General features: G+C 42.1%; 1 protein-coding gene across 2 annotated transcripts in view; it reads right to left on the bottom strand.

Moving 5' to 3' along the window:
- Positions 1-1,228: 1,228 nt before the first annotated feature.
- LOC108314744 (prolyl endopeptidase) overlaps positions 1,229-23,902 on the bottom strand; it is a 126,598-nt gene continuing 103,924 nt past the window's right edge. For both annotated transcript variants that reach the window (XM_017543770.2, XM_037743963.1), the window contains 5 exons: positions 12,696-12,832; positions 9,383-9,477; positions 6,010-6,141; positions 5,315-5,471; positions 1,229-1,750 (listed from right to left, as the gene is read on the bottom strand). In XM_017543770.2, coding sequence (XP_017399259.1) covers positions 1,456-1,750; positions 5,315-5,471; positions 6,010-6,141; positions 9,383-9,477; positions 12,696-12,832 — 816 coding nt within the window. In that variant the 3' untranslated portion in view covers positions 1,229-1,455. The remainder of the gene's footprint in view (positions 1,751-5,314; positions 5,472-6,009; positions 6,142-9,382; positions 9,478-12,695; positions 12,833-23,902) is intronic.

Here is a 23,902-nt window from a genome sequence, read left to right as displayed (position 1 = left end):
CTTCACAGAGTCACTTTTATCTGTAATGAGAAATAGGAAGAAAAGAGCTGCACAAATGATCTCTCAAATCCCTTCAAAACCGAAAACTTTAAGTTTCTATGAAGTCAGAATGTTGCTTTATGAAACTAGGTTAAGCAAATAACTTCAAAGTACATTTCTCCAGAGCTTCCGGCAAAGAGTAGAGTCTACAGCAGAGTGCCCCCCACTTCCATTGAGGTTTCTCTGGGTAAAGGCCATACGAAAGAGCAAGTGCAATGATCAAAGCTCCAGGAACAGGAAAGAAAGAATATAGAGCCCGGGTAATACACGAGCCCCGGAGTCCATGTCTGAGTAATCAGGTATGAGCTGTGGCTCTTGGGTCTCCCTTCTGTTTGAACAGCAGCAGCAGAGAGAAGTCCACAAATGGAAATCATTTTTACTCATGTGCCAGCCCATGTTGACAGTGCCCTGAGCAGCAGTACTGTGGAGGTGGGAGAGATGGCCTGAGTTTATGTCCTGGCCCCTCACTTGTTAGTTCAGCAATTATGAGCAGATTGCTCACTTTGTCGTGTATCAATGTGGACAATAACATAATGCATAAATGTGCTCAACTGGTGCCTACTGCATAGCAGGTGCTCACGAAATGCTAGCTTTTTGATCTCCCTTTTACTTGTACTGAGATGCAGGAAGGATGCTACACTAAAATCAACAATATGTACAGGCATACCTCAGATATCATGGATTTGGTTCTAGAGCACTGCAGTAAAGTGAATATCACTATAAAATGAGCCATACAAATTTTGTAGTTTCTCAGTGCATACAAAGTTACACTATGCTGTAGTGTGTTAACTGTGCAATAGCATTATGTCTAGAAAAACAATGTGCATACCTTAATTTAAAAATACATTTCTGATACAAAATGCTAACGATCATCTGAGCTCTCAGTGAGTTGTAATTTTTTGTTGGTGGAGGGTCTTGCTGACTGATCAGGGTGATGTTTCTGAAGGCTGGGGTGGCTGTGGAGATTTCTTAAAATAACACAACAGTGAAGCTTGCTGCATCAACGGACTCTTTTTTTCATGGAAGGTTTCTCTGTAGTAGGCAATACTCTTTGATAGCATTTTATTCACAGTATAACTTTTTTAAAAAATTGGAGTAAATTCTCTCAACATCTGCCACTAATTTTGTGTAATATTCTAAATCTTTTGTTGTCATTTTGTTGTCTTTTGTCTTTTTCGTTGTCAAAAAAAAAAACCACATGTGCCTAGACAAAGTGGAAAAAGAAACATCAAGGGCTTGCTAAAAAGGAGAAACCTAAAAAAGATAAAATTCCCACAGCAGTTCTGTTCAACTGTAGTTTGTGAGTGCAGGAACAATGTTTCCGTGGGGAAGCATTATGCCCAGTGGTTTCCTGGTTTGAACAGTGGGAAAGCCCTTGAGGTTTTCTGTCGCTGTCAGGAGGGAGCGGGAAACTGTTTATGGAATCCATTCGATGTTCAGGCACCGTGCTATGAAAGCAAACATGTCTGAGACTTCCTCTATCACTTTGGCTGTGGGCTTCCCTGCTCCGTGGCCCGCCTTGGTATCCACGTGGATAAGCAGGGGGTTGCTTTGCTTCCTGCTGCGGCCCACGATGTACTGAAGGGTGGCGATGAACTTCAGGGAGTGAAGCGGGACCACTCGGTCATCATGGTCGGCAGTGAGGAGCAGCATGGACGGGTACTGGATGTCATCTGCTTCTGGTAACTTCACGTTATGCAATGGAGAGTATCTGGAAGGCAAAGACACCTTCGTGAGGCTGGAGAACAACACAGAGGTTTTTGCAGGACAATCCAGGAGAACTGGTATGGCACAGGGACCTATGTAGTTTACTAGGCTAACTTAACTAGTATATGAGTGACTACCACAGACTGTGTGTGCATGACCATTTAGGCCGTGACCAGCAAGGGCTTCTGCACTGCAGAGCTGTGTCATTTATGTGGCTCCAACTTTGAAAGACTGTCAGAAGGAAGGTCACAGCACTGTGGAAACAGCCCAAATCACAGGCACGCTTACTGTCCCTTAAGATGAATAGTTTCATGATCTCTAGACTTTTACTGCTACGTAGTGGAGTAATAATTGTCTTTTTAAACTGCTGGGTGTGGTTATAAGTCTAAGCCTTTCTTTTGTTGAGAAACTTGAAATCCACAGTATATGATAGCTTGCTGCCCCTTTATTCCAGGCTCAGTTCTGCAGTCTTAGGAAAAGCACAGGTCCTCTCTGGGCCTCGCTTCTTGTCTGTGAACTGAGGAAGCTGGACAGGCTGCTGGCTCTCAGTCCAGCAGAAAGCAGCAGCCTTCGAGCAGTGGAGGGGGCACCTTCTGAAGGACAAGGCAAGTTTCCTGGGTAAGTTAACAAAAAGGGTGCTAAGTATAAAAGTAATGTTGATTTTAACAGTGACTGATAATAGCGAAGTGAGAGGAATCTCTGGATATTTTTTCTTTACATTTTCCTAATACGGGTGCCATGTTCTTCAAAGTATTTAATATTAACGAATAAAATCAACTGTTGAGTTTTATTTTGAAGGGTAAATAGTGAAAACAGTAAAAATTCTGCTCAATTAACCAACTTGAGGCCAAAACATTCTCAGTTTCTGGGCTTCAGTTTCCCAACAGGTAAGTTGGAGATCCGTTTTTTGATCTCATTTCAGAGTGTTTTATGACCAACCCCATTCTTCCAACTAGCGGTTAGTTCTAAGGAGAAACAAGTTTGGAAAACCCTGCCTGTTAACAATAGTCTCCCCCTTGGAGATTCACATGGAACATTTATACATTATCTGGAGAAAATAAATACATTAGGCTTTATTTATCTCCTAGTCATTCAAACTTGGAACTCTACCTCTTTTTGGGGAAACACGTTTTAATAATTTTGGCGCTCCGTGAGGCATACCCCAGGGGGCGGGAGGTGCTGGGCTGGTGGAGCTCCCTGTAGGGCCTTCCTAGCTAGTGTGGGCTGAGTTCCACACTCATTTTACCAGCTACAGGGGAAAGGCAATGCAGCCCTGGGAGAACAAGATTTGAAAATTGAAGCGGGAATATCACAGAGAAAAATATTTAGAACTTTTTTTGTTTTTAAATTAATTTTGAAAGTATTAGGTGTCTCTAATATTCTTTTGCCTTCAATATTCAATTAACTCGGTATTTTCAAATGAGTTTAAATAGGACTTGTTTCCCTAGGTGCCAATTTTCTCCAACTTTTACCAATATTTGTCGATGAGGCCTGTGTGCACTGAAAAGTACTAACTTTCACAGTAAACTTTGTTTCCCCCGAGAGAACAGCATTTAGTAGTTTAAAGTACCCAGTTAAAACAATTCAGCCATTTTAAGTGTATTTCAAACTGGAGAGGCTAGCCGTAAAAAGCAAACAAAATGAAAGAACAAACTTTAGAAACCAGGCCATGCATGGTGGAGCGCACTTGTCGTCCCAGCTACTGGGGGCTGAAGCATGAGAACTGTCTGAACCCAGGAGGCAGACGTTGCAGTGAGCCAAACTGTGACACTGCCCTCCAGCCCGGGCAGCAGAGAGATCTTGTCTCAAAAAAAAAAAAAAAAAACTTTAGTTATTTTGGTCAAAATTTGTGGTTTACTAACAACAGGTGGAACAAGCTTCTTGTGCCAGTCTGAGAGCCACTCCTAAACACTGCTGATTAAAAATAAAATTTAAAAACTCTTACATAATGGAGAATGAAAGGCCAAAAAGAAGTTTTAATGTCTGTTTACTCATTGTTATCAATCACCATAGTGGTTTCAGGATACAAGGGACATTGTATAAGATTTCAATAATGCAACTTGCAGTTTCAAATATATGTAGCTATACTGAGCATAAAATAAGTTTAACTGTACTTGAATATATTCCTTTTTTTTTTTTTTTTTTGAGACAGGGTCTTGCTCTGCTGCTCAGGCTGGAGTGTAGTAGTGTATCTTGGCTCACTGCAACCTCTGCCTCCCAGTCTCAAGCCATTGTTCCACCTCGGCCTCCCAAGTAGCTGGGACTACAGGCAGCGCCACCATGCCCAGCTAATATTTTGTAGAGACAGGGTTTCACCATGTTGCCCATGAAGGGCTGGTCTTGAACTCCTCAGCTGGTGATCTGCCTGCCTCCGTCTCCCAAAGTGCTGGGACTGCAGGTGTGGGCCACCATACTCGACCCCCCTTCCCTTACTTTTTATTTTGATCTGCTACTTTAGGAGCATATATTCTTTGCTTAATTTAGAAAAGAAAATCCCAGCCAGGTGTGGTAACTCAAGCCTGTAATCACAGCACTTTGGGAGGCTGAGGTGGGCGGATCACGAGGTCAAGAGATCAAGACCATCCTGGCCAACATGGTGAAACCCTGTCTCTACAAAAAAATACAAACATTAGCTGGGCGTGGTGGTGTGCGCCTGTAGTCCCAGCTACTCGGGAGGCTGAGGCAGGAGAACTGTTAGAACCCAGGAGGCGGAGGCTGCAGTGAGCTGAGATTGTGCCACTGCACTCCGTCTGACGTCTAGCGACAGAGTGAGACTCTGTCTCAAAAAAAAAAAAAATCCCATACATTGATATAAAGCATAATAATACCTTTTGATTGCTACAGTAACAAATTACCACAACTTTAGCAGCTTGAAACACCACAGACTTCTTATCTCACAGTTCTGTATGTCAGCAGTCTGGGTTGGCTCAGCTGGGTTGTCTGCTCTGTGTCTCCCAAGGTCAAAATGAAGGTGTTGGCTGATTGGACTCTTAAGGGGAAACTCTGAAAAAAAAACTACTTGCAGGCTCAGGATGTTGGCAGAATTCAGTTTTGTACAGCTGTGGGACTTAGGTCCTGTTTCTTGGATGGCTGTTGTTTGGGGGTTGCTCTCAGGTCTAGAGGACCCCTTCCTCCATAGTCAAAGCCAGCAATGGCAGGTTGAATCCTTTACATGCTTTCAATTTCTCTGACCTCCCTTTCTGCTGCATCCCTGGCTCCAGCCAGAGAATGTGCTCAGCCTTTAAGGGTTTATGTGATTTGTCACCCCCTAGATAATCCAAACAGCAGCAGATTAATATCCTGCCCCCCTCACAGCAAGTAGTACCTAGATAAGTGTTTGGGATGCCATCTTTAGAATTCTGCCTACCATATTTTTGTAGTTTGCTGCTTCTGTTAAAGACTAGATTAAAACAAGAAAGACAAGTAGGTATTCCCATCTCTTCTCCTACTTCTCGGTAAATTATATGCAAGACACTGAAGATGACAAAGCTCAAGCACTAATCCTGCTGTGTGACTGTTGAGTTTCAATCAGATCACTAACAACATATATATGTCAAAAGAGCCTTACTTGACAAGCCATTCAAAGTGTTGTTTGCTGTCCGAGCACCCATAATCAGTGGTCCAAGCATGGCCAATGGTATATTTATGAAACTTCAGCATGTCCATTACTCCAACTTGGGCAATAACACAACCAAAGAGGTCAGGTCGCTGATTTGCACAAGTAGCTAAAAACCCAAGGTAGAAAAGGGAGGCAGTCTATCATTAAACATCTACATAAACAAAGCAAGGCAATACTTACATGCTTCCAGAACCCTGGTTGCATTATTTATCCTCAGAGCACAGGAGGAAGCCATCAGAAATCACCTGCCCAAGAGCCCCAAAGCTCCCTACTCGCTCTGATATCTGTCAGAGGGGTGGGAATTCTCATCAGTAATACAGCTTTACTCCCCAAAGTGAATCCTGAAAAGCTTGACGACTTCTGGAAACCCTGTATCCCCCGCTCCCATCCCCAGTTGCTTTCACAGTGATGAGGGGGATTAAGGGACTTGTCCAAGATCTCAGGACCTGCCCAATGCATAATAGGGTCTCTTTGTATGTCATTTATCAGATGCCCAAATACAAATAGTAGAAACAGGTTTTGCTCTCCTTATACCACTTTGTGGTCCTATCCACAAAGTGAATCAAGAGCTGCCTACAGATGGTGTATCTGAAAACCCCAAGAGGGCTAACCAGTAAGTACAATGAATAAAATCCACTACTTACCCACTAAGAGGCCTCCATTTGAACCCCCATTAATAGTCAGCCTCTTGGGAGATGTGTAACCTTCCTTGATCAGATACTCAGCAGCACACTGAAAGTCATCAAAGCAGTTTTGTTTGTTGGCCAAGATACCACCTACAATGTGCCAAAGTGGAAGATAGATAGTTAATTAACAAAACCAAACATAAAAATAAATTTAAAGGGAATCCCAGTGATGATAGGGCACAGTTTCAACTACTGATTAACTTAAAAACAATGGGTTAACACTGCATTAAAAAAATGCCTCAATTTAAGTTCTGTTATGCACTGTGGAAACAGATCATCAATACCACAATGCTAATCCATATGGTGGATCTGTATTTTTCTAAAAGCCTCTAGAACTTAAACAGGAAATGCCCCAAAGGGAACAGATGGCTGGTTATGAGAGAAGCATGATGATGAAAGGATAGAAGCATGTCCTCACAAGGAACCTGTATTCTGGGACGCTGAACTTAAAAATATAAAGCGAGACCTGCAGCAGTGCTCAGCCCTGTGGGTTCCACCCAGCACCCACGCCAGAGCTGGCTGTGGGGGTGCTTGTGCCTCCCCTCCCTGCGAAGATGGAGGTGGAAGTGCTCTGCAGAGGCACACTTCCCACCCCACCTCTGCAGGAGTCGGACATGGTCGGGGATGGGGAGAAAGAAATTCCCCAGTCTTGCCCAAGGTTATTAATTTAAAGAATCAGCAGGAATTGGGTGGTGAGGTAGTGCCGCAGCAGACCACCACATAATGGTTTCTCAATTCCAGATTAAAAGACCTTAAACATTTCCCCAGAGAATCTGGGCTTTATCATCTGCAAATCATTCCAGCATATTAAACCAAACAAATTACTTGGAGAAACATTTACAGGGCTGTGAAATATCTATAAGTAAAGGCCAAAAGTCAAACACATGTGCTCAAAGGAACAGATGTCTGAAATAACTGCCTTTGAAATGAACAAAGAACAGACACAGATCTAATTAGATATTTGAGATTAACCACTTCGGCTGAAATTTAATTAAAGGAGTGCTACTGAAATGTTTTTCATATCAAAACAAATGTTAAGAAATTACCAGTTAATTTAGAACAGCTAGGATTACTTAGTTTCTAGGAATAACAGTATTTTGGGGATATGACTAAATTTTAAAAAGCATTAAATTTTAAAGTCAATTAACAGAATGGAATTCAGATTCACCAATGTTTTGTATCCTAGGCTGTAACTGGAAAAGGTCTATTTCTTGTCCTTGCATCATGGCCTAAATTTTGAAGAAGTTTATCAATCAGTCTAAACATAGTCTACTTAGCCTTGGTCAAACTCGAACCTCCCTAATCCCAAGACTGGAAAATAACTTGGTTGTAATTAAAAGAATGAGAGAACAGACCAGGAGCTAGGGTCCTCTTCCTTATCAGAGCATGGTGGGCACCTCATGATCAGAGGGATTTTCTGGAGACGAATCCAATTCTTTCAGGAGAGAGTCCCAGAATCAGGGGTCCATGTGTAGGGGGTATGGGGAATCAACTACATACAACTTAAATAGGAAATCAGGTGATGAGTACACACACTTGGGATGTAAATCAAACACAGCATGCAGAAAATTTATCTTCTTATCACGATCTTTTAATATCAGTTTCACAGTGTGATGTGTAAACTCTAATATTAACTCAAAATTATGCAATGAATTCTATGCAGTTTCAAAGACAGTCACAGTTGATAGTTTCTGGGGTTGATACCTGGCAACAGTGGACCACATGGCTAGCCACAAGCACTCACTAAGGTGCCCTTGAGGAAGCTGGTGTCAGCCCCTGGGGTGCATGCTGGATGCCCAGAGGTCAGACCTAGGCCTTTCCTGCATATGGTACCTAACAGGTAAAGTTCTTTTTACAGGTTTACCCTTATGTTTGCTGATTTCATTTGATGGAAAAAAAACCCAAAAAACTCAGGGCCTCAAGCCTCAGGTTTGGGATGGCATAGGAAACAGAAGAGAGGTACAGATCTGAAGGGTGGTCTCTGATGCTGAGGAGACTCTACCTGATGCTGCTGACCAACCCCAGTGTCCTGGCAGACCTTACTATAAACAATGGCTGATGACAAGACTGTGGGAAGCACAGAGCTGGTGGAGGTGCTTTCCCACATCCCCCCTGCCCCAGAGACACACAACCAAGGCACGTGAAGAACTTTTTCAGACTGCTTTGAATGGTCAGGCCTATCTAGGTCTGACCCCTGGGGATCCAGCATGCACCCCAGGGGCTGACACCAGCCTCCTCAAGGGCATCTTAGTGACAGTGAGTGCTCGTGGCCAGCCATCTGGTCCACCGTTGCCAGGTATCATCCCCAGAAACTACTGACTGTGACTGTCTTTGAAACCGCATAGAATTCATTGCATAATTTTGAGTTGATATTATAGTTTACACTAAAATCATAGTGTGAAACCAATACTAAGATAAGTGATAAGAGAATAAAATTTCTGTATACTATATGTTTGATTTACATCCCAAATGTGTGTGCTAATTCTGAACCCCTTGATTCACCTGATTTCCTGTTTAAGTTGTATTTAGGTCATGCATCATAGCCCTATGCGTGGACCCCGATCTTGGTTAGTCTATGAATTCAATTTCAGATACACAAAAGCCTGGGTGATGGGGTGCTCCACATAGAAAGAAATGGAAAAGATGCAGATGATCATTCAAAAAAACTGTGACCATCTGGTGTATAAAGTTGGGTATTAGTGAATTAGCTAGAATTTTGTATTGATGATATGCTTCAGGAGGCCAGAGAATGGAGATGGAATAAAACCAGAAAAAAAAAAAAAAAAAAATGACTGCGTTTTTGTGTCTAAAACTAATGCACGATAGAGTCACAGCAGCCACGCTAGGAGGATGCGATTTCTCAGCAATGCCAGGAAGATCTGAGAAAACCGGCAGGAGAATACTGCTCCTTTTTCTTCAGAGAAAATGACCCGCCTTGACTTCTGTTTCAAGACAGTCAACTAATACTAAACTGTAAAAACAAGGCTAATAGGAGACAGAATAAATACCAAAAAGCTCTCCAAGATTCACTTCTGACAATGATAATTAAAAGCACAACCTATGAGTTGTTAAACCCCCAAATAAAAGGAAATGCTTCTGAAAAATATGTACTTCATCTATTTATTATAACAAAGGAAAATAAAACGTGAAAAGAGTTGTTTTTAAGGGGGGAGTGGTGCCTAAATGTGTTCGGTAATATCCTTGGTTTTCATTCGTCTAGCCAAAAGGCTTTCCTGCTCCTAACCCCCTCAGCTCGTTCAAACGGGAAGGATCAGCACAACCTTTGCTTTGACTATGTCAGACTTGTGTTTCTGTAGACAGAACACCTCACCTTTATGCCACGTCTCTCCATATTCGCCGCCACCTCTGATGTTGGCCACTGCCAGGATACCACCCATGTGCCTCACAAAAATAAGCCTGGAAACACTGAGAAACAGTAAAAACAGTTAGCCTTCATGAACTGCCTAGTGAAGACCATGTTACCCCTCTCCATCTCAAAAAAGTATATGCCCAAGAACACTGAGTAATACCATCTAAATAGGAGTTTGATATTCCTTATATTGCTTAAGTGAAAAATACGTAACTTCCAATTAATACCTAATTGCAAAGCTAATTTTTTTTTGAGACAGAGTCTGGCTCTGCCACCCAGGCTGGTGCGCAGTGACATGATCACAGCTCGCTGCAACCTCCACCTTCTGGGTTCAGGTGATCCTCCTGCCTCAGCCTCCCAAGTAACTGGGATTACAGGTGTGCGCCACCACGCCTGGCTAATTTTTGTATTTTTAGTAGAGACGGGGTTTTGCCAAGTTGGCCAGGCTGGTCTTGAATTCCTGCCTTCAAGTGATCTGCCTGCTTTGGCCTCCCGAAGTGCTGGGATTCTAGGCATGAGCCACCGTGCTGGAGCAAAGCTAATATGTTTTCACGGGCATTTGGTGTGTCTTATTTTTCTAAATTGATAAATATTTCACTACACAATTCATAATATAAACAGAGAAAAAACAAAACACTGCCAGCCCAGGCATGAATGGTGCTGGGCTCACACAGGAACACCTGATAATGGTCCTGTTTATCATTTTTTGAGTAACTTTCTCCAAACTGTTAAGTTGGAAAATAAAAAAAGCTTTTTCTAAAACACGGATTTTTAAACATGTTTTCCAGTTCTACAGAAACTTCTCAGTTAAACTAGCCAACACAAGGCGTGCGAGAGGTAAAGGAGATCAGGAATAGAGTTCTCAGGGCTGGAGGATATTTTCTAGAGATAACGGAAGCAACTGCAGCACAAACCCTCTAGGAAAGTGTTAAGTCCTTCGGAAAATCTGGATTTTATTTCCCCCTTCTTTTACCACGATGACCCTAAAAGTACTGAGTGACATTGCTGTTAGTTAAAATTAACTTTGCTTTGAGAATTATTTCTGAGAATTGTGTCACTCTTTTAGAAACTGGGGAAATCACGGGCTTCTGCAACCTGAAGGCTCTTGATGGCTTGAATGCTAATTTCCTAAATATCGAGGATGAACAGGAGAGGTCGGAAGACTTAGGGTAGATGTATCAGACCATCCAACCACACCTTATTAGCCAAACTGTTGTTCAATCACCTGGTCCTCTCTTCAAGATTTTCCTGCATCTCTGATGGTCTCTCCTGAGACTACTATTAAAGGCACTGGGTGCTGGGATGAAAATGGCCCTGGGACTTATCTCTTGAATCCCCAAAGGGCAGGCTTAATAAATGCTTGCTGCCCAAATGAACAAAGACAAGTGCTTGTTTTAGGTACAGTAGATCCACTCAGGAATCGGTGTTGTCTTGATCCTAGCCCACCTGCTGGGACCAGGGAAATGGGGCTCAAGGTGACTCATTATTCACTGAGAAAGCATATGTTCACTGCCCCACACCCGAGCATCCCTGTGAGCTAAAACTGAAGCCTGTATTTTAACACTTTGAGTCATATAAGGATTAGGTTAATACAATAAACCAACGTTTATTGTCTTGCTTTTTTATTATTTTTACAAGGGGCAAGGAGGCTTGCATTCCTAGAAATAATCATCTCAGGGAATATATACAGCATGTAATATTAACCCATAGATATCAATGTGTTAATATTACATATTTGTTATTACAACCGTAACAAATCTCATTGTCTGTGAAACTTTGGAAAGAGATGGGAAGTTCCCATGTCTGGAATGCTGCCTGGTAGATGGCGCTGTCAATACAGGATGAATGAACAGCAACCGTTATGACACTTTTCTAACTAGTTTCCCTTCATTTACTCATGTGATGATGCCACATATCTTTTGAAAATACTGTTCTATATCATGATTTTACACAAAAGCCTCCCATCAGCTCCTTGCTAACAAAAAAGTAAATGCAAACTCCTTAGCCAGATACTCGAGATCCACATTTTCATTATAAATTACTTGAGGGCAGGCATCGTGTTTCATACTTCATTAAACCTAAAAGAGCTTCTACAGATACTGAGTGCTCAAAACAAAGGAACAGTGTTCTTGCATTCAACTTCAGGACAGATGGTTACATCTATTCTGAATTTATGTCCTGGTAGTCACCAGTCTATGAATCTCTTCCCAAACAGAAAAGATCCTGGAGGAATCTGTGAATCAGATTTCATAAGGGGTTCTATTTGGAAGATGGCTCAAAGCTAGTCTTGCTGGTAGGAAACTCCTTGTTTTTATTACAAGTGCGCAAAGCAAATTCCACTTTATATTAACAATGGGATACTGAAATAAAGTTTGCAAATAACAAAGAAGATATTTATACCAACAGCAGCAAACATATGAATGTAGAATTTTCTCCCTGAAAGTAGTTATCTGGGAAATAATCATAGAAACAGCATAGAACAGTCTGAAATAGATGATGTAACAGAGTATACAGAAAACATATTTATGGCTGAACGTTAAGACAGTCTATTTTAAGACTTTGCTGGTGAAAAATATCAGCTAAGAAATCATTCCCTCTGAAGAGAATACTGAAGGTACCAAGCAGTGGAGCAAATGACAAACATTGAAGAAAGGAGCTTCCTTTAAGACCTCGACTCATGCTAATCTTCTGGAGTCATGCAGTCATAGCCTCCCCACCTAGTTCTCAAACAACCTATTACCCTGAATGAAATTTTTTTTTTTTTTTCCAAGATTAGCTTGTAAATGATCCTTCAATTACTGGTCAAAATTTCAATAGTTAACACAGAATCCTGCCCATCTATGGAAAAAAAGAATTTTGTAGTACTGTATTTTATTTTATTCGAGACAGAGTTTTGCTCTTGTTGCCCAGGCCAGAGTGCAGTGGGGTGATCTCGGCTCACTGTAACCTCCACCTCCTGGGTTCAAGTGATTCTCCTGCCTCAGCCTCCTGAGTAGCTGGGATTACAGGCACCCGCCACCACATCCAGCTAATTTTTTTTTTTTTTTTGTTTTTTTAGTAGATATGGGGTTTTACCACATTGGCCAGGCTGGTCTTGAACCCCTGACCTCAGGTGATCCACCCGCCTCAGCCTCCCAAAGTGCTGGGATTACAGGTGTGAACCACCACACCCGGGCAGTAATGTATTTCAGAAAGATGATTAGTAGAGCACTGGTTTGTTTCCACTCTATGGAAAAGATCAAACACTGGCACTGTGAGTGCGTTCTGAGCTCACCTGTAGTTGGGTGTGATGGATATGTTGAAGCCACCATAGCCATATAAGAAAGCAGGATGAGAACCATCCAATTTTATGTCTTTTTTATGCACAATGAACATTGGAATTTTTGTACCATCCTTGCTGGGGTAGAAAATCTAGAACATAAGAAGACAGAATATAAGATTTAGCATTACTTAGTAAATACTGCATGCTTTTAAATGGGAAAAACAATAAATTCTCTCTTTATGATGTACAGTGGCACGATTAAAACCTATTGCCTCTAAAGGGCTATTTGGTGAAGCATCTTTCAGTTTTTATGGAGAGAATGCAGAGCAGTTTAAAGAGCCTGCCTCTGAAAACGGAGACCTGCATTTAATTGTTATTCCACCACTACTTGCTGGTGCCCTTCGCATGTCGTTTATCCTCTCCCAGCCTCAATTCTGCATCCCCACATGTGGCCATCGTGCCCACCTCTCCGGGCCTTCCCGAGGCACACAGAGAACAGGCTTTCCACTCTCTGCTCCTTCTCACCCCTCTCAGCACTGACAGAGGCAGATTTGCCATCCTGCCAAGCAACTTAATCTAGCAAGACTTATACTCCAGAAAACAAATTTTATATTCAACTTCCTCTCAGAATGTTAAGATGCTCAACACATCATTTTCCTATGCTGAACTACTAACTAAATGTTAGCAGCAACAAAACTTACTAGCTCAGAAAGCTGATGAGGGAAAACATGGAAATCCTATTATTCCCAGTAAACAACGACCCTTCTCTCCACTATTGATAACTAAGGTTCCTGAAGTCTTCCTGAATCTGGGCTACCTCAGGCAAGTTCAAAGTCAACATCTTCATAGCCTTTTGGATAAAGGATTTGAAAAAAGGCATAAGGAGAGGAACATTAAAAGCTAGTCAACTGACAAGTCATAGAATAAATTATAAGCCACAAAACGCTGATAATGCTTTTTTCTCCTGAAAGGAAAGCTGTGAATAGCTTTCTCTTTGGGTAAACATGTTTTTACCCCAAACAACTCCTAAAAAGTACCCCAGTTTGGAATCATCTTGTTGACCTTGTGTTCTAGTCATAGGTATAAGCCTTTACACTTCATGTGACCTGGAGCCATATTTTATCCATAGCTTTTTAAGGCAGCAGTTCTGCTGCAGAAAGCTGCCACAAAGTCCATGGAAATAACCAGGGTGGGGGAGCGGAGGGAGAGTGGGCAGGTATGCAGATTTAGAGATAGGAGTTATGGGACCATGATAAACACCTGCAAGTCTGGTAGTTTTTTGAAACCTGCCAAGCAACAGTAATATAAAAAAGCATTTGTTTCGGACTCTGCAGAGAAATACTGAGATACACTTAAGTTTGGCATCTGAGGAATCATGGAGAATACTCTTCAGAGTTCAAAATTATCAGAGGGGATACAGTTTTATTTAAAGTTATTTAGTGCCAGTTAGCAGCTGGGTAGGTAAAATTAACATGGAGTAAGAGGAACAAATTCCAAGGGACTGGCTGGGATTAGTGAGCTAAAACTCAAGACTTAGAATTCAGAGCATTATACCCACAGAGGCAACAGCATCAATGAGCAAATGGGCAAACCGTCTAATGTGATGCTACCTTCACAAATCATCTGTTTAAAAACTCACCTTCTTCCCTCCATCCCAGCTTCTCCCCTAGTTTCAAATCCCAGTCCAGCTCAATTCTCCCCAGGCTGACCCCTCCGCATGCACCCTGATCGCCACGCAGCCAGCTGGGCTGCTGCACTCCTCATCCCAGCTAACAGACTCTCAGACCCTCCATCTGTTCCCACAGTGCTCTATCTCTTGATGCTTCATGACACTTCAACTTCCTCCTCCCATATCACTTTTCTTGCTACCATCTGTAAGATTTCCAGTGCCTGCAAGCCAGCCTGCAATTAGCTCTCTTATCTGACTCCAGGGCAAAATCATCCTTTGAGAATACCACTGAAAGCATGAAGTTTCCATTATCCCCATGGTTGCAGAAATATATCTAAGCTTTAAGTTGATGTGGTTCTAATGTTAAAAACAATATGTTGAATTTGGTCCAAAATGAAAGGACACTGCAAAGATGACTTTACTGTGGGGAAGAAAACTCCTTACAGGAAGGCTACTTTAGTCTTGAAATAAGCATACAGGCATACCTCGGAAATACACTGAATTTTTGGTTCCAGACAACCACAATAAAGCAAGTCATACAAATTTTTTGGATTCCTAATGCATATAAAAGTTATGATTACACTATATGGTAGTCTATTAAGTGTGCAATAGCATTGTCTAAAAAATGTGTATGCCTTAAAAAAGGCTTTACGGCTAGAAAATGCTAATGGTTATCTGAGACTTCTGCAATTCATAATCTTTTTGCTTGTGGAGGGCCTTGCCTTAGTGTGAATAGCTGCTGATCGATCAAGGTGATGGCTGCTGAAGGCTGGAGTGGCTGTGGCATTTTCTTAAAATGAAGACAACAGTGAAGTATGCCACACTGATGGACTTTTCCTTTCATGAAGGATTTCTCTTTTTTCTTTTTTTTTCTTACTGCCTCTGTGATTGAAGAAATAGCAATGAAGGATTTCTCTGTAGCAATGGAATGCTGTCTATGATGGTTAATACTGAGTGTCAACTTGATTGGACTGAGGGATACAAAGTATTAATCCTGGGTGTGTCTGTGTGGGTGCAGCCAAAAGAGATTAGCATTTGAGTCAGCGGGCTGGGAAGGCGGATCCACCCTTAACCTGGTGGGCACAATCTAATTAGCTTCCAGGTATATAAAGTAGGCAGAAAAATGTGAAAAGGAGAGACAGGCCTAGCCTCCCAGCCTACATCTTTCTGTTGTGCTGGATGCTTCCTGCCCTCGAACATCAGACTCCAAATTCTTTAGTTTTGGGAATTGGATTGGCTCTCCTTGCTCCCCAGCTTGCAGACAGCCTACTGTGACCTTGTGATCATGTAAGTTAATGTTTAATAAATTTCCATATATATCTCTCTCTCCTATTAGTTCCATCCCTCTAAGAGAACCCTGACTAATTCACTGACAGCATTTTACCCACAGCAGAGCTTCTTTCAAAACTGGAGTCAATCCCTTCAAACCCTGCCAGTGTTTTATCAATTAAGTTTATGGAACATACTAAAACCTCTATTGTCATTTTAACGATGTTCACCGCCTCTTCATCAGGAGCAGATTCCATCTCAAGAAACCACTTTATTTGCTCATCCTTAAAAAACAACTCCTCATCCATTCAAGTTTTATCACGAGATTTCAGCAGTTCAATCACATACGCAAGCTCCACTTCTAATTCTTGTTCTCTTGCTATTTCCACCACATATGCAGTGACTTCCTCCATTGAGGTCTTGAACCCTTCAGAGTCATCCATGAAGCATTACAATCACTTCTTTCAAATTCTTGTGAATGCGGATATTCTGACCTCCTCTCATGAATCATGAATGTTCTTCACGGTATCTAGAATGGTGAATCCTTTCCAGAAGGTTTTCAATTTACTTGGCCGTCATCAGAGGAATGTATGGTAACTATAGCCTTACAAAATGTATTATTTCTCAAATAGTAAGACTTGAAAGCCAGAATTACTGGTTGATCCACAGGCTGCAGAACGGATATTGTGTTAGCAGGCATGAAAACAACATTCACCTCCTTGTATTGCTCCATCAGAGCTCTCGGGAGACTAGATGTGCTGTCAATGAGCAGTGATATTTTGAAAGAAAATCTTTTTTCTGAGAAGTAGGTCTCAACAGTGGGCCTAAAATCTTGAGTAAACCATGGCGTGAATAGATGTGCTGTCATCCAGCTTTGTGTTCCATTTCTAGAGCACAGAGTAGATTTACCACAATTCTTAAGGGCCCTGGGATTTTCAGAATGGTAAATGAGCACTGGCTTAGCCCTTAAGAAGAAAGTCAGTCTGTCTTTGAAGCTTTGAAGCCAGGCACCGACTTCTCTCTAACTATGAAAGTCCTAGATGGCATCCTCTTCAAATAGAAGGCTGTGCTGTCTACATTGAAAATCTGTTTAGTGTAGCCACCTTCAACAGTGACCTTAGCTAGATCTTCTTGAGAACTTGCTGCAGCTTCTACATCAGCACTTCTTGCTGCACCTTGCACTTCTATTTTATGCAGACGGCTTCTTTCCTGAAACCTTCTGAGCCATCCTCTGTTAGCTTCACACTTTTCTTCTGCAGCTTCCACACCTCTCTTGGTCTTCACAGAATTGAAGAGTTAGGGCTTTCTATGGATTTGGCTTTGGCGAATGTTGTAGCTGGTGTGACCTTCTAACCAGACCGCTCAAACTATCACCGTATCAGATATAAGGCAGTTTTGCTTTCTTATCATTCATGGCTTCACTGAAGTAGCATTTTCAATTTTTTCAAGTTCTTTTCCTTTTCATTCACAACTTGACTAACTCGTCCTGAGACAGACCAAAAGCTAGCCAAGCCTCGTGCACATTCCTTCTTCACTGAGCTTAGCCCTTTCTGGCTTTGACTTCAAGTAAGATGTGAGAGTCCTCCTTTCACCTGAACGTTTAGAAGCCACTAGAGGGTTGTTCACTGCCCTAATTGAGGCCCAAGGAGAGGGACTGAGACATGAATTGGTCAGCAGAGTGATCAGGACACATATAACATTTATCAATTAAGTTCACAGTCTTATATGGGTGTGGTTCATGGCACCACAAAACAATTACAATAGTCACGTCAAAGATCACTGATGAGGGATCTCCATAACAAATATAGTAATAATGGTTTGAAGTATTTTGAGAGTTACCAAAATGTGACACAGAGACACAAATAAGCATGTATTGTTGGAAAAATGGCACTGACAGACTTGCTTGATTCAAGATTGCCACAAACCTTCAATTTGTAAAAAAACACAGTATCTGTGGAGCACAACAAAGTGAAGGGAAATGAACTGAGGTATGTCTGTATATATATATGAATGGTGTGATGTCTGAANAAAAAAAAAAAAAAAAAAGGCAATTATTTGTGAAGTTCAGTTATACAAGGTATGCCTGTACATGTAATATACACATGAATAACTATCAAATTCCTCTGTGGACACATGCATGTACACAGTAGTATTTTCTGACATTTCCATTTATGGAATGGTAATTGATAGTAAACCTAAACCTGCCTCTTCAAGAAAAGGGCAAATAATTTCTAAGTCTTTTGATAACTATGGAAGGAATCCATACAGACATTTTAGAAACAGCCCTTCAAAAGACCCTAGGCATTTTCCATCATGTACTTTCTACTTCTTTGATTTAACCAAAACTGGTTTCCCCCTGAAGCCACTCCCTGCCCGCCCCCCAGCTTTGTATTTTAATGGGTACAAAGAAGCCCCTTCTTTCAAAACTTTAAGAGGCTTTGGGAGTGTCTCCTTTCTCATTGCCCTGAATTTGCTGGGTCAGGAGAAGAAGCTAATAAACTCCTTGCTTCCATTTGCTTCCCACACCTGGCCAAGAAGCTCCACATCAGAGTCTACCCCAGTGGTTTTTGAGCCTTATTGACTGGGCCTACGTATCTGTGAAGAAACTGTTAAAAATACAGTTTCCCAGGCTTTATCCCCAGAGTTTTGGATTCCACAGGTCTAGGGCAGAGCCCCAAAATGTGCAGATTTAACACATAGCCTACATATTCCATGGCAGGTGGATCTGGGCTCAAAACACTGGTCAGACCATCTGCTTTGTCACTTCCTCTTTCCCTACCAATTAATATCAACTTAACCAGATATTTTCTCATAATTTTTGATCATTTTAATGCAAGTCTCTATACTTCTTTCCTCAGGTCTCCTCTGATTTCCCTCAGTGACTTTAACAGTAAAGCCTGTCCAGCATCCTCACATTACATGTACCCGAATGCCTCAACTCAAGACGTTAGTTTCCACCCTACCCTAGCCCTTGGTTCCCTCCAGTGTTTGCTGTGTGTCTATTATGTGCCAGGGACCGTACTCTGCCCTGGAGATGTAAAGAAGGTGGGCTGTGTGATCCTTGCCCTCATGGGATTCAAGAGTCTACTGAGACAAACCAAAAGCACAACACTCACCCATCACCTTGGTTATGAACTTCTGCAAGGAACTAGGACAACCCCCACTGTGGTTCCAACTTGCCCTGTTGCCACTTCTGTCATTTCCTTACCCCTGAGGTATCTGCTTTTATTTTTTAAAACAACTCTTATGAAGACATTCAGTTCTTTATATTCTCTCTGGCTGTCAGCTTCCCTTGGGCTTTCCTTGCCCAGCTTGGGAGCCCTGGGCAGCTCTTTAAATGTCACTAAGTTTGGAACTCCCTTTAATTCCAACTCTGACCCATTGGATTCCTTCTCCTCCCCTGGGCTGCTGGACACTCAGAAAATGCCAACTTGCTTCATTACAAATGCATACTTGAACTCAGCTGGGCCCTGAACTTACGTCTTAGGTCTTTTCCTTCCTAAATGTCTTCCATCTTTCCCCACCTAAATTAATTCAAGAGTAGCTGTTTCCAGTGTTTTCCATTTTCCTTCATTTCTGACACCACCATTTGCATCCCTACTCTGTCTCTGGCCTTGCCTATCCCTCATAGGGTCCATCTGCTTGGAGTTCTTGGTAACGCTTCTGCTAACTTCATTCAGCCTCTGCAACCCCAGAGAAAGGAGGATTGCTCTGTCTTGATTCCATCCCTTACTGCCTCGACTACTACTGTGACAGCTTTTGTTTTGTTTGTATTTTTTCCCTTTCTTTGGCATACAAATAGACTCAAATTTCTCTTATCCTAGCCAACAAAACCTTATGTATCACCCTGTCTGCCTCTTAAGCTACATTTCCATCTTTCTAATAGATTAATCCTGAGCACCCCATACTCACAGCTTACCACTTTCCCACCCCATTGATTCCTATCCCCATCATGCTCTTTCAAAGGTAATCAATGAACATTTGTCTTTCTCGTAGCCCCTCCATCCCTGCCTCTACCCTAGTGGTATATATCCTTTCCAATATTTTCATGAGCACATAGAGACACACCTATTTACATGTTCAAATATACATAGGTTATTATTACATAGTGATAAATGGAACTGGGCTGATATTGGGCTATGATTCACTCTCCCTCCTCTTCACTTAGCAATTTATCATGGAATTCTTTTCAGGGTAAAACACTCAGATTTATCTCATTTTAAAAAATGGCTGCCTAATATTTCATTCTACGGATGCACACACACTTAACCATTTTCTCACTGATACTTAGGCTATTCTTTATGTTCTGTGATTGGTAATGATGGAATAAATCCCTTTTAGATAAATCTGTAGGATACATTCTTGGACATGGACTACTAGATTGAAGTATATGTGCACCAAAAAATTCAATAAATTAGAACCAAATATCGTCCAAAAAAGACTTAATAACTTAAGCGCCCAGTGACAATGTTTGCCTAAGTGTCCATGTCTCATCAGCAATGGATGTTAAAATAGATTTTAATTTTTACTAGTCTAATAGGCAAACATTGTCATTTCCTTATTGTATTTTTTTAATTAGCAAAGATTTTCAGAGCCATTTTATATTTTGTCCTTGGAGAACAAAGTATGCCTGTTCTTTCATTCTGTTACTTCTCCTTTCTGATTACAGAAATTTATCTTACATTAAAGGGTAGTCACCTTTTTTCTATCATGCTTTGTTTATATTTTGTCCCAGTATACCACCTTTTTATTTTTTTTTAACTTTCTTTGTGGTGTCTTGAGGAGCAAGAAGGTGTTAATATGTACCCAAGTATCTATTTTTCCCTTTCAGCTTCCTATCTTATAAACCATTCTCTACCCCAAGTTATAAAAATATTTGTCTATATGTTCATCTTGATTTTTTACATTTATATTTTATTTTTATACATGGCCTAGGATCTAACTACTTTCCCCCAAATGACCAGCTGTTATACACCATTTATTAGAGACTGTTCTTTCTCTTTCCCTCACTGTTCAGAAATGACATGTTTGAATTGGTTCCCGTCCAGGCCTCATCCCTTTCAATCTCTATATGGCAGCTGCTTCTATGTCTTCCTGGGTGGAGTATTTCTCTAAATCTCTGTCAAGCTTCCTAATTGATCCATTATTGGCTCCTCTTCCTCCTGTTTTGCAATTTTCTATACTTGGCTGTCTCTTTTCTGTTTTCAGATTCCCTCTTTGCCATCTCAGAGAGCTCCAACAATCTGCTCTACGTAAAGGACCTCCACATCCACATCTGTAGGCCCATAGCCAGCCATGTGTTTCCTGGAAGTCACCCGTGAGGGGCTGGTTAAGAAGCCCATCAAGTTGCCTAGGGTATGGGGGTTCATGATCTCACGTGGTGGATGACCTGTCCACATCTCCAAATCAACATGCCCAGACACACCTGTGCACCTGGCTCCACCACGGGCCTCTTACGTGGGCTAACAGCAACACTCTTCTCAGCCACCCTACTGTCAACCCTCAGGATCATCTTGTGCCAAGGTCCCTCACACCCAGGCACCCATGTGGTCATTTCGTTTCACAAGCGTCTTCTCTGCCATTTATACAGGCAAACCCACTCAGAGCTCTGTACTTCACTAGCACCATGACCAATTAGTCTCCCTGACTCCTCTCATCGGCTACAGTGGAGTTGCGGTAGGAATATTAGAACCTTAAACTATTATTAGTAACATATAAAATGTCATTTATACATATATATAAGAGCCATGAGTGCCTGATAAGTAGACAGTTGTCAAAGCTTAACTGTATGTGTCGTTTCTTTACCTGGTAGTTTATTGCAACCACAGTACTCAGGTTTAAGTTAAAAAACAAAATTACTTCCTTTCCTTTTTCCCATACTGTAACCAATGAGAGAGCTGATAGGCCACCTCCATTCTTTCTGAGTGACCACTGTGCACACCTATTTGTAGTGGGATGCCAAAGCTTTTATGGGACCCTCAATGGACAGGAAAACAAAGTGCTCACATGGGATCTAACAGACGCCCACTTGAGCAATAGAAAAAGTATCTGTCATCCAGGGCTAATGGCTCATCATGTGAGGCAGACTGGGCCCTGTCTTCCTTCTTCTTGTCAACAGCAGGGTAAATGGGTTATACGATAGATCCAGTTCAACAAGGAGCCTGGACCTGGCACCCCCTTTCACCTTAACAGACAACAAGCACCACCAAAGAATCCATGATGAACAAACAGATGGTCTTTGGAAGGACCCGTAAGATCTTATGAGTGAGACTATCTTAGAGCATATCAATCTGAAGCCTTCATGAGAGACACAGTAAATAAAACCAAACATTATGACAGTGATTGAAAACAACGGTTAGTACTAAGCATTAGTGAGCCAGCCAAAGGCTGACCAAAGTTACACACTAAGCTTCTTTCCTTAATTTCATTTTCTTCTCCTTCAAATGTTAAGACTGTTTTGGCATCTTGGGCAGCTGGAGAAGGTGGCCCTAGCCCCTGTTGTTGTGAAGAAGCAGGTGGCCAAGGTGATGAATTCCCCAAGAAAGACCCAAGAATGCTGGCACTTGCAGGACCTCTGGCCCCAAGAGATGCTCACCAGCTTTGTCAAGCGGCCCTGCTGCATCCAGTTGCAGTGACAAAGAGCTGTCCTCTAAACATGGCTGAAAGTACCTTCGTTGAGGAACCAGTTGGTCCAGGCCTTGGGCAGCAAAGTAACACTGAGCTGCCTAGGCTGGCCCACAAGTACAGACCAGAGGCAGAGCAAAAGAAGAAGCGATGGCTGCTGTTCCGGGCTGAGAAGAAAGCTGCCGTCAAAGGGGAGGCCCCCAATGGAGACCACCTGTCCTTGGAGCAGGGGTTAACACTGTTGCTACCTTGGGGGAGAACAAGGCGGCTCAGCTGGTGGTGACTGCGCACAACGTGGATCCTTTCAAGCTGGCTGTCTTTCCATCTGCCCTGTATCACGAGAGGGGCGTTCCCTACTACATCATCAAAGGAATGGCCAGGCTGGGACGTCCAGTCCACACGGGGACCTGCACCGGTGTTGCCTGCACACAGGTTAACTGGGAAGACAAAGGAGCTTCGCCTAAGCTGGTGGAAGCTACCAGGATGAGTTACTATGATGAATATGCTGAGATCACTATCAGTGGGGAGGCAATGTCTGGGGTCATAAATCTGTGGCTTGCATTGCCAAGTGGCAAAAGGCCGAGGTCAAAGGACTTGCCACTCAACTGGGTTTAATGTATACTGTTGCGTTTCTGTACTTAATGACAATTCTCCTTCAAAAACAAACAAAAACAAAAACAAAAAACTTAAACTCTTCACTGTGGAGAGGCACAGCAGCATAACAATACTATTCCACATCCCAAACCAGTAACGGTAAGCACCACAAGGCTGTAAGGAACCACACCCTTCATGAGGCCCACACTGATTCTTGATAGAAGGTTGAGACGGGTATTTTTTGAGCAGTCACAAGACTGCACCACCTGGAAAACAAAGCTGGTGTCTGTTCTTTCTCAGCCCTGAGGATATAAGATAATAGTGAATCCTGGGACTCTAAAATGTTTCACATGTAAGAGGTTGTCACTCCAGGACCTCATCCAGCTAGCAGTGCTCTCTTATTTTACAAATGACAAAATAAGATTCAAGAAGATAAAGATATCTGCCAAGGGCCGGGTGTGATGGCTCATGCCTGTAATCCCAGCACTTTGGGAGGTCAAGGCAGGCAGATCCCTTGAGGACATAAGACCAGCCTGGCCATTATGGTGAAACCCCCGTCTCTACTGAAAATACAAAAAGTAGCTGGGCATGGTGGCAGGCACCCATAGTCCCAGTTTTTCAGAAGGCTGAGGCACGAGAATCTCTTGAACCCAGGAGGCAAAGGTTGCAGTGAGCCAAGACTGCATCACTGCACTCAAGCCTGGGTGACAGAGCCAGACTCTGTCTCAACAACAACAACAACAACAAAGATACCTGCCATGGCAACACTGCCAGCTTATGGCAAATTACTACAAAGGTCTCCCAAGTCCCTGGTTTAGTGTTTTTTTCCTACTATATCACAAAGTAATTAACTTCAAGTTATTACTTCCTTGTAAGTATCTTTATTGTATTAAATTATGCAAAATGTTGAAAATGTTACCGCCTTTGGCATAGATTTAACATATTCATTTCTTTCTTCCCCAAGATAATGACCACCCAGCTCTAGGGAACCCAGGGGACAAACATCATTCTGCCAGAAATGCTATGCCCTATTTGCTTTTCTTTTCTTTTTTTTTTTTTTTTT

Source organism: Cebus imitator, unplaced genomic scaffold, assembly GCF_001604975.1.
Source record: "Cebus imitator isolate Cc_AM_T3 unplaced genomic scaffold, Cebus_imitator-1.0 Scaffold160, whole genome shotgun sequence".
NCBI classification, from domain to species: domain Eukaryota; kingdom Metazoa; phylum Chordata; class Mammalia; order Primates; family Cebidae; genus Cebus; species Cebus imitator.
Note: the sequence above shows the minus strand (reverse complement) of the source record. Positions and strands in the feature narration are given on the sequence as shown.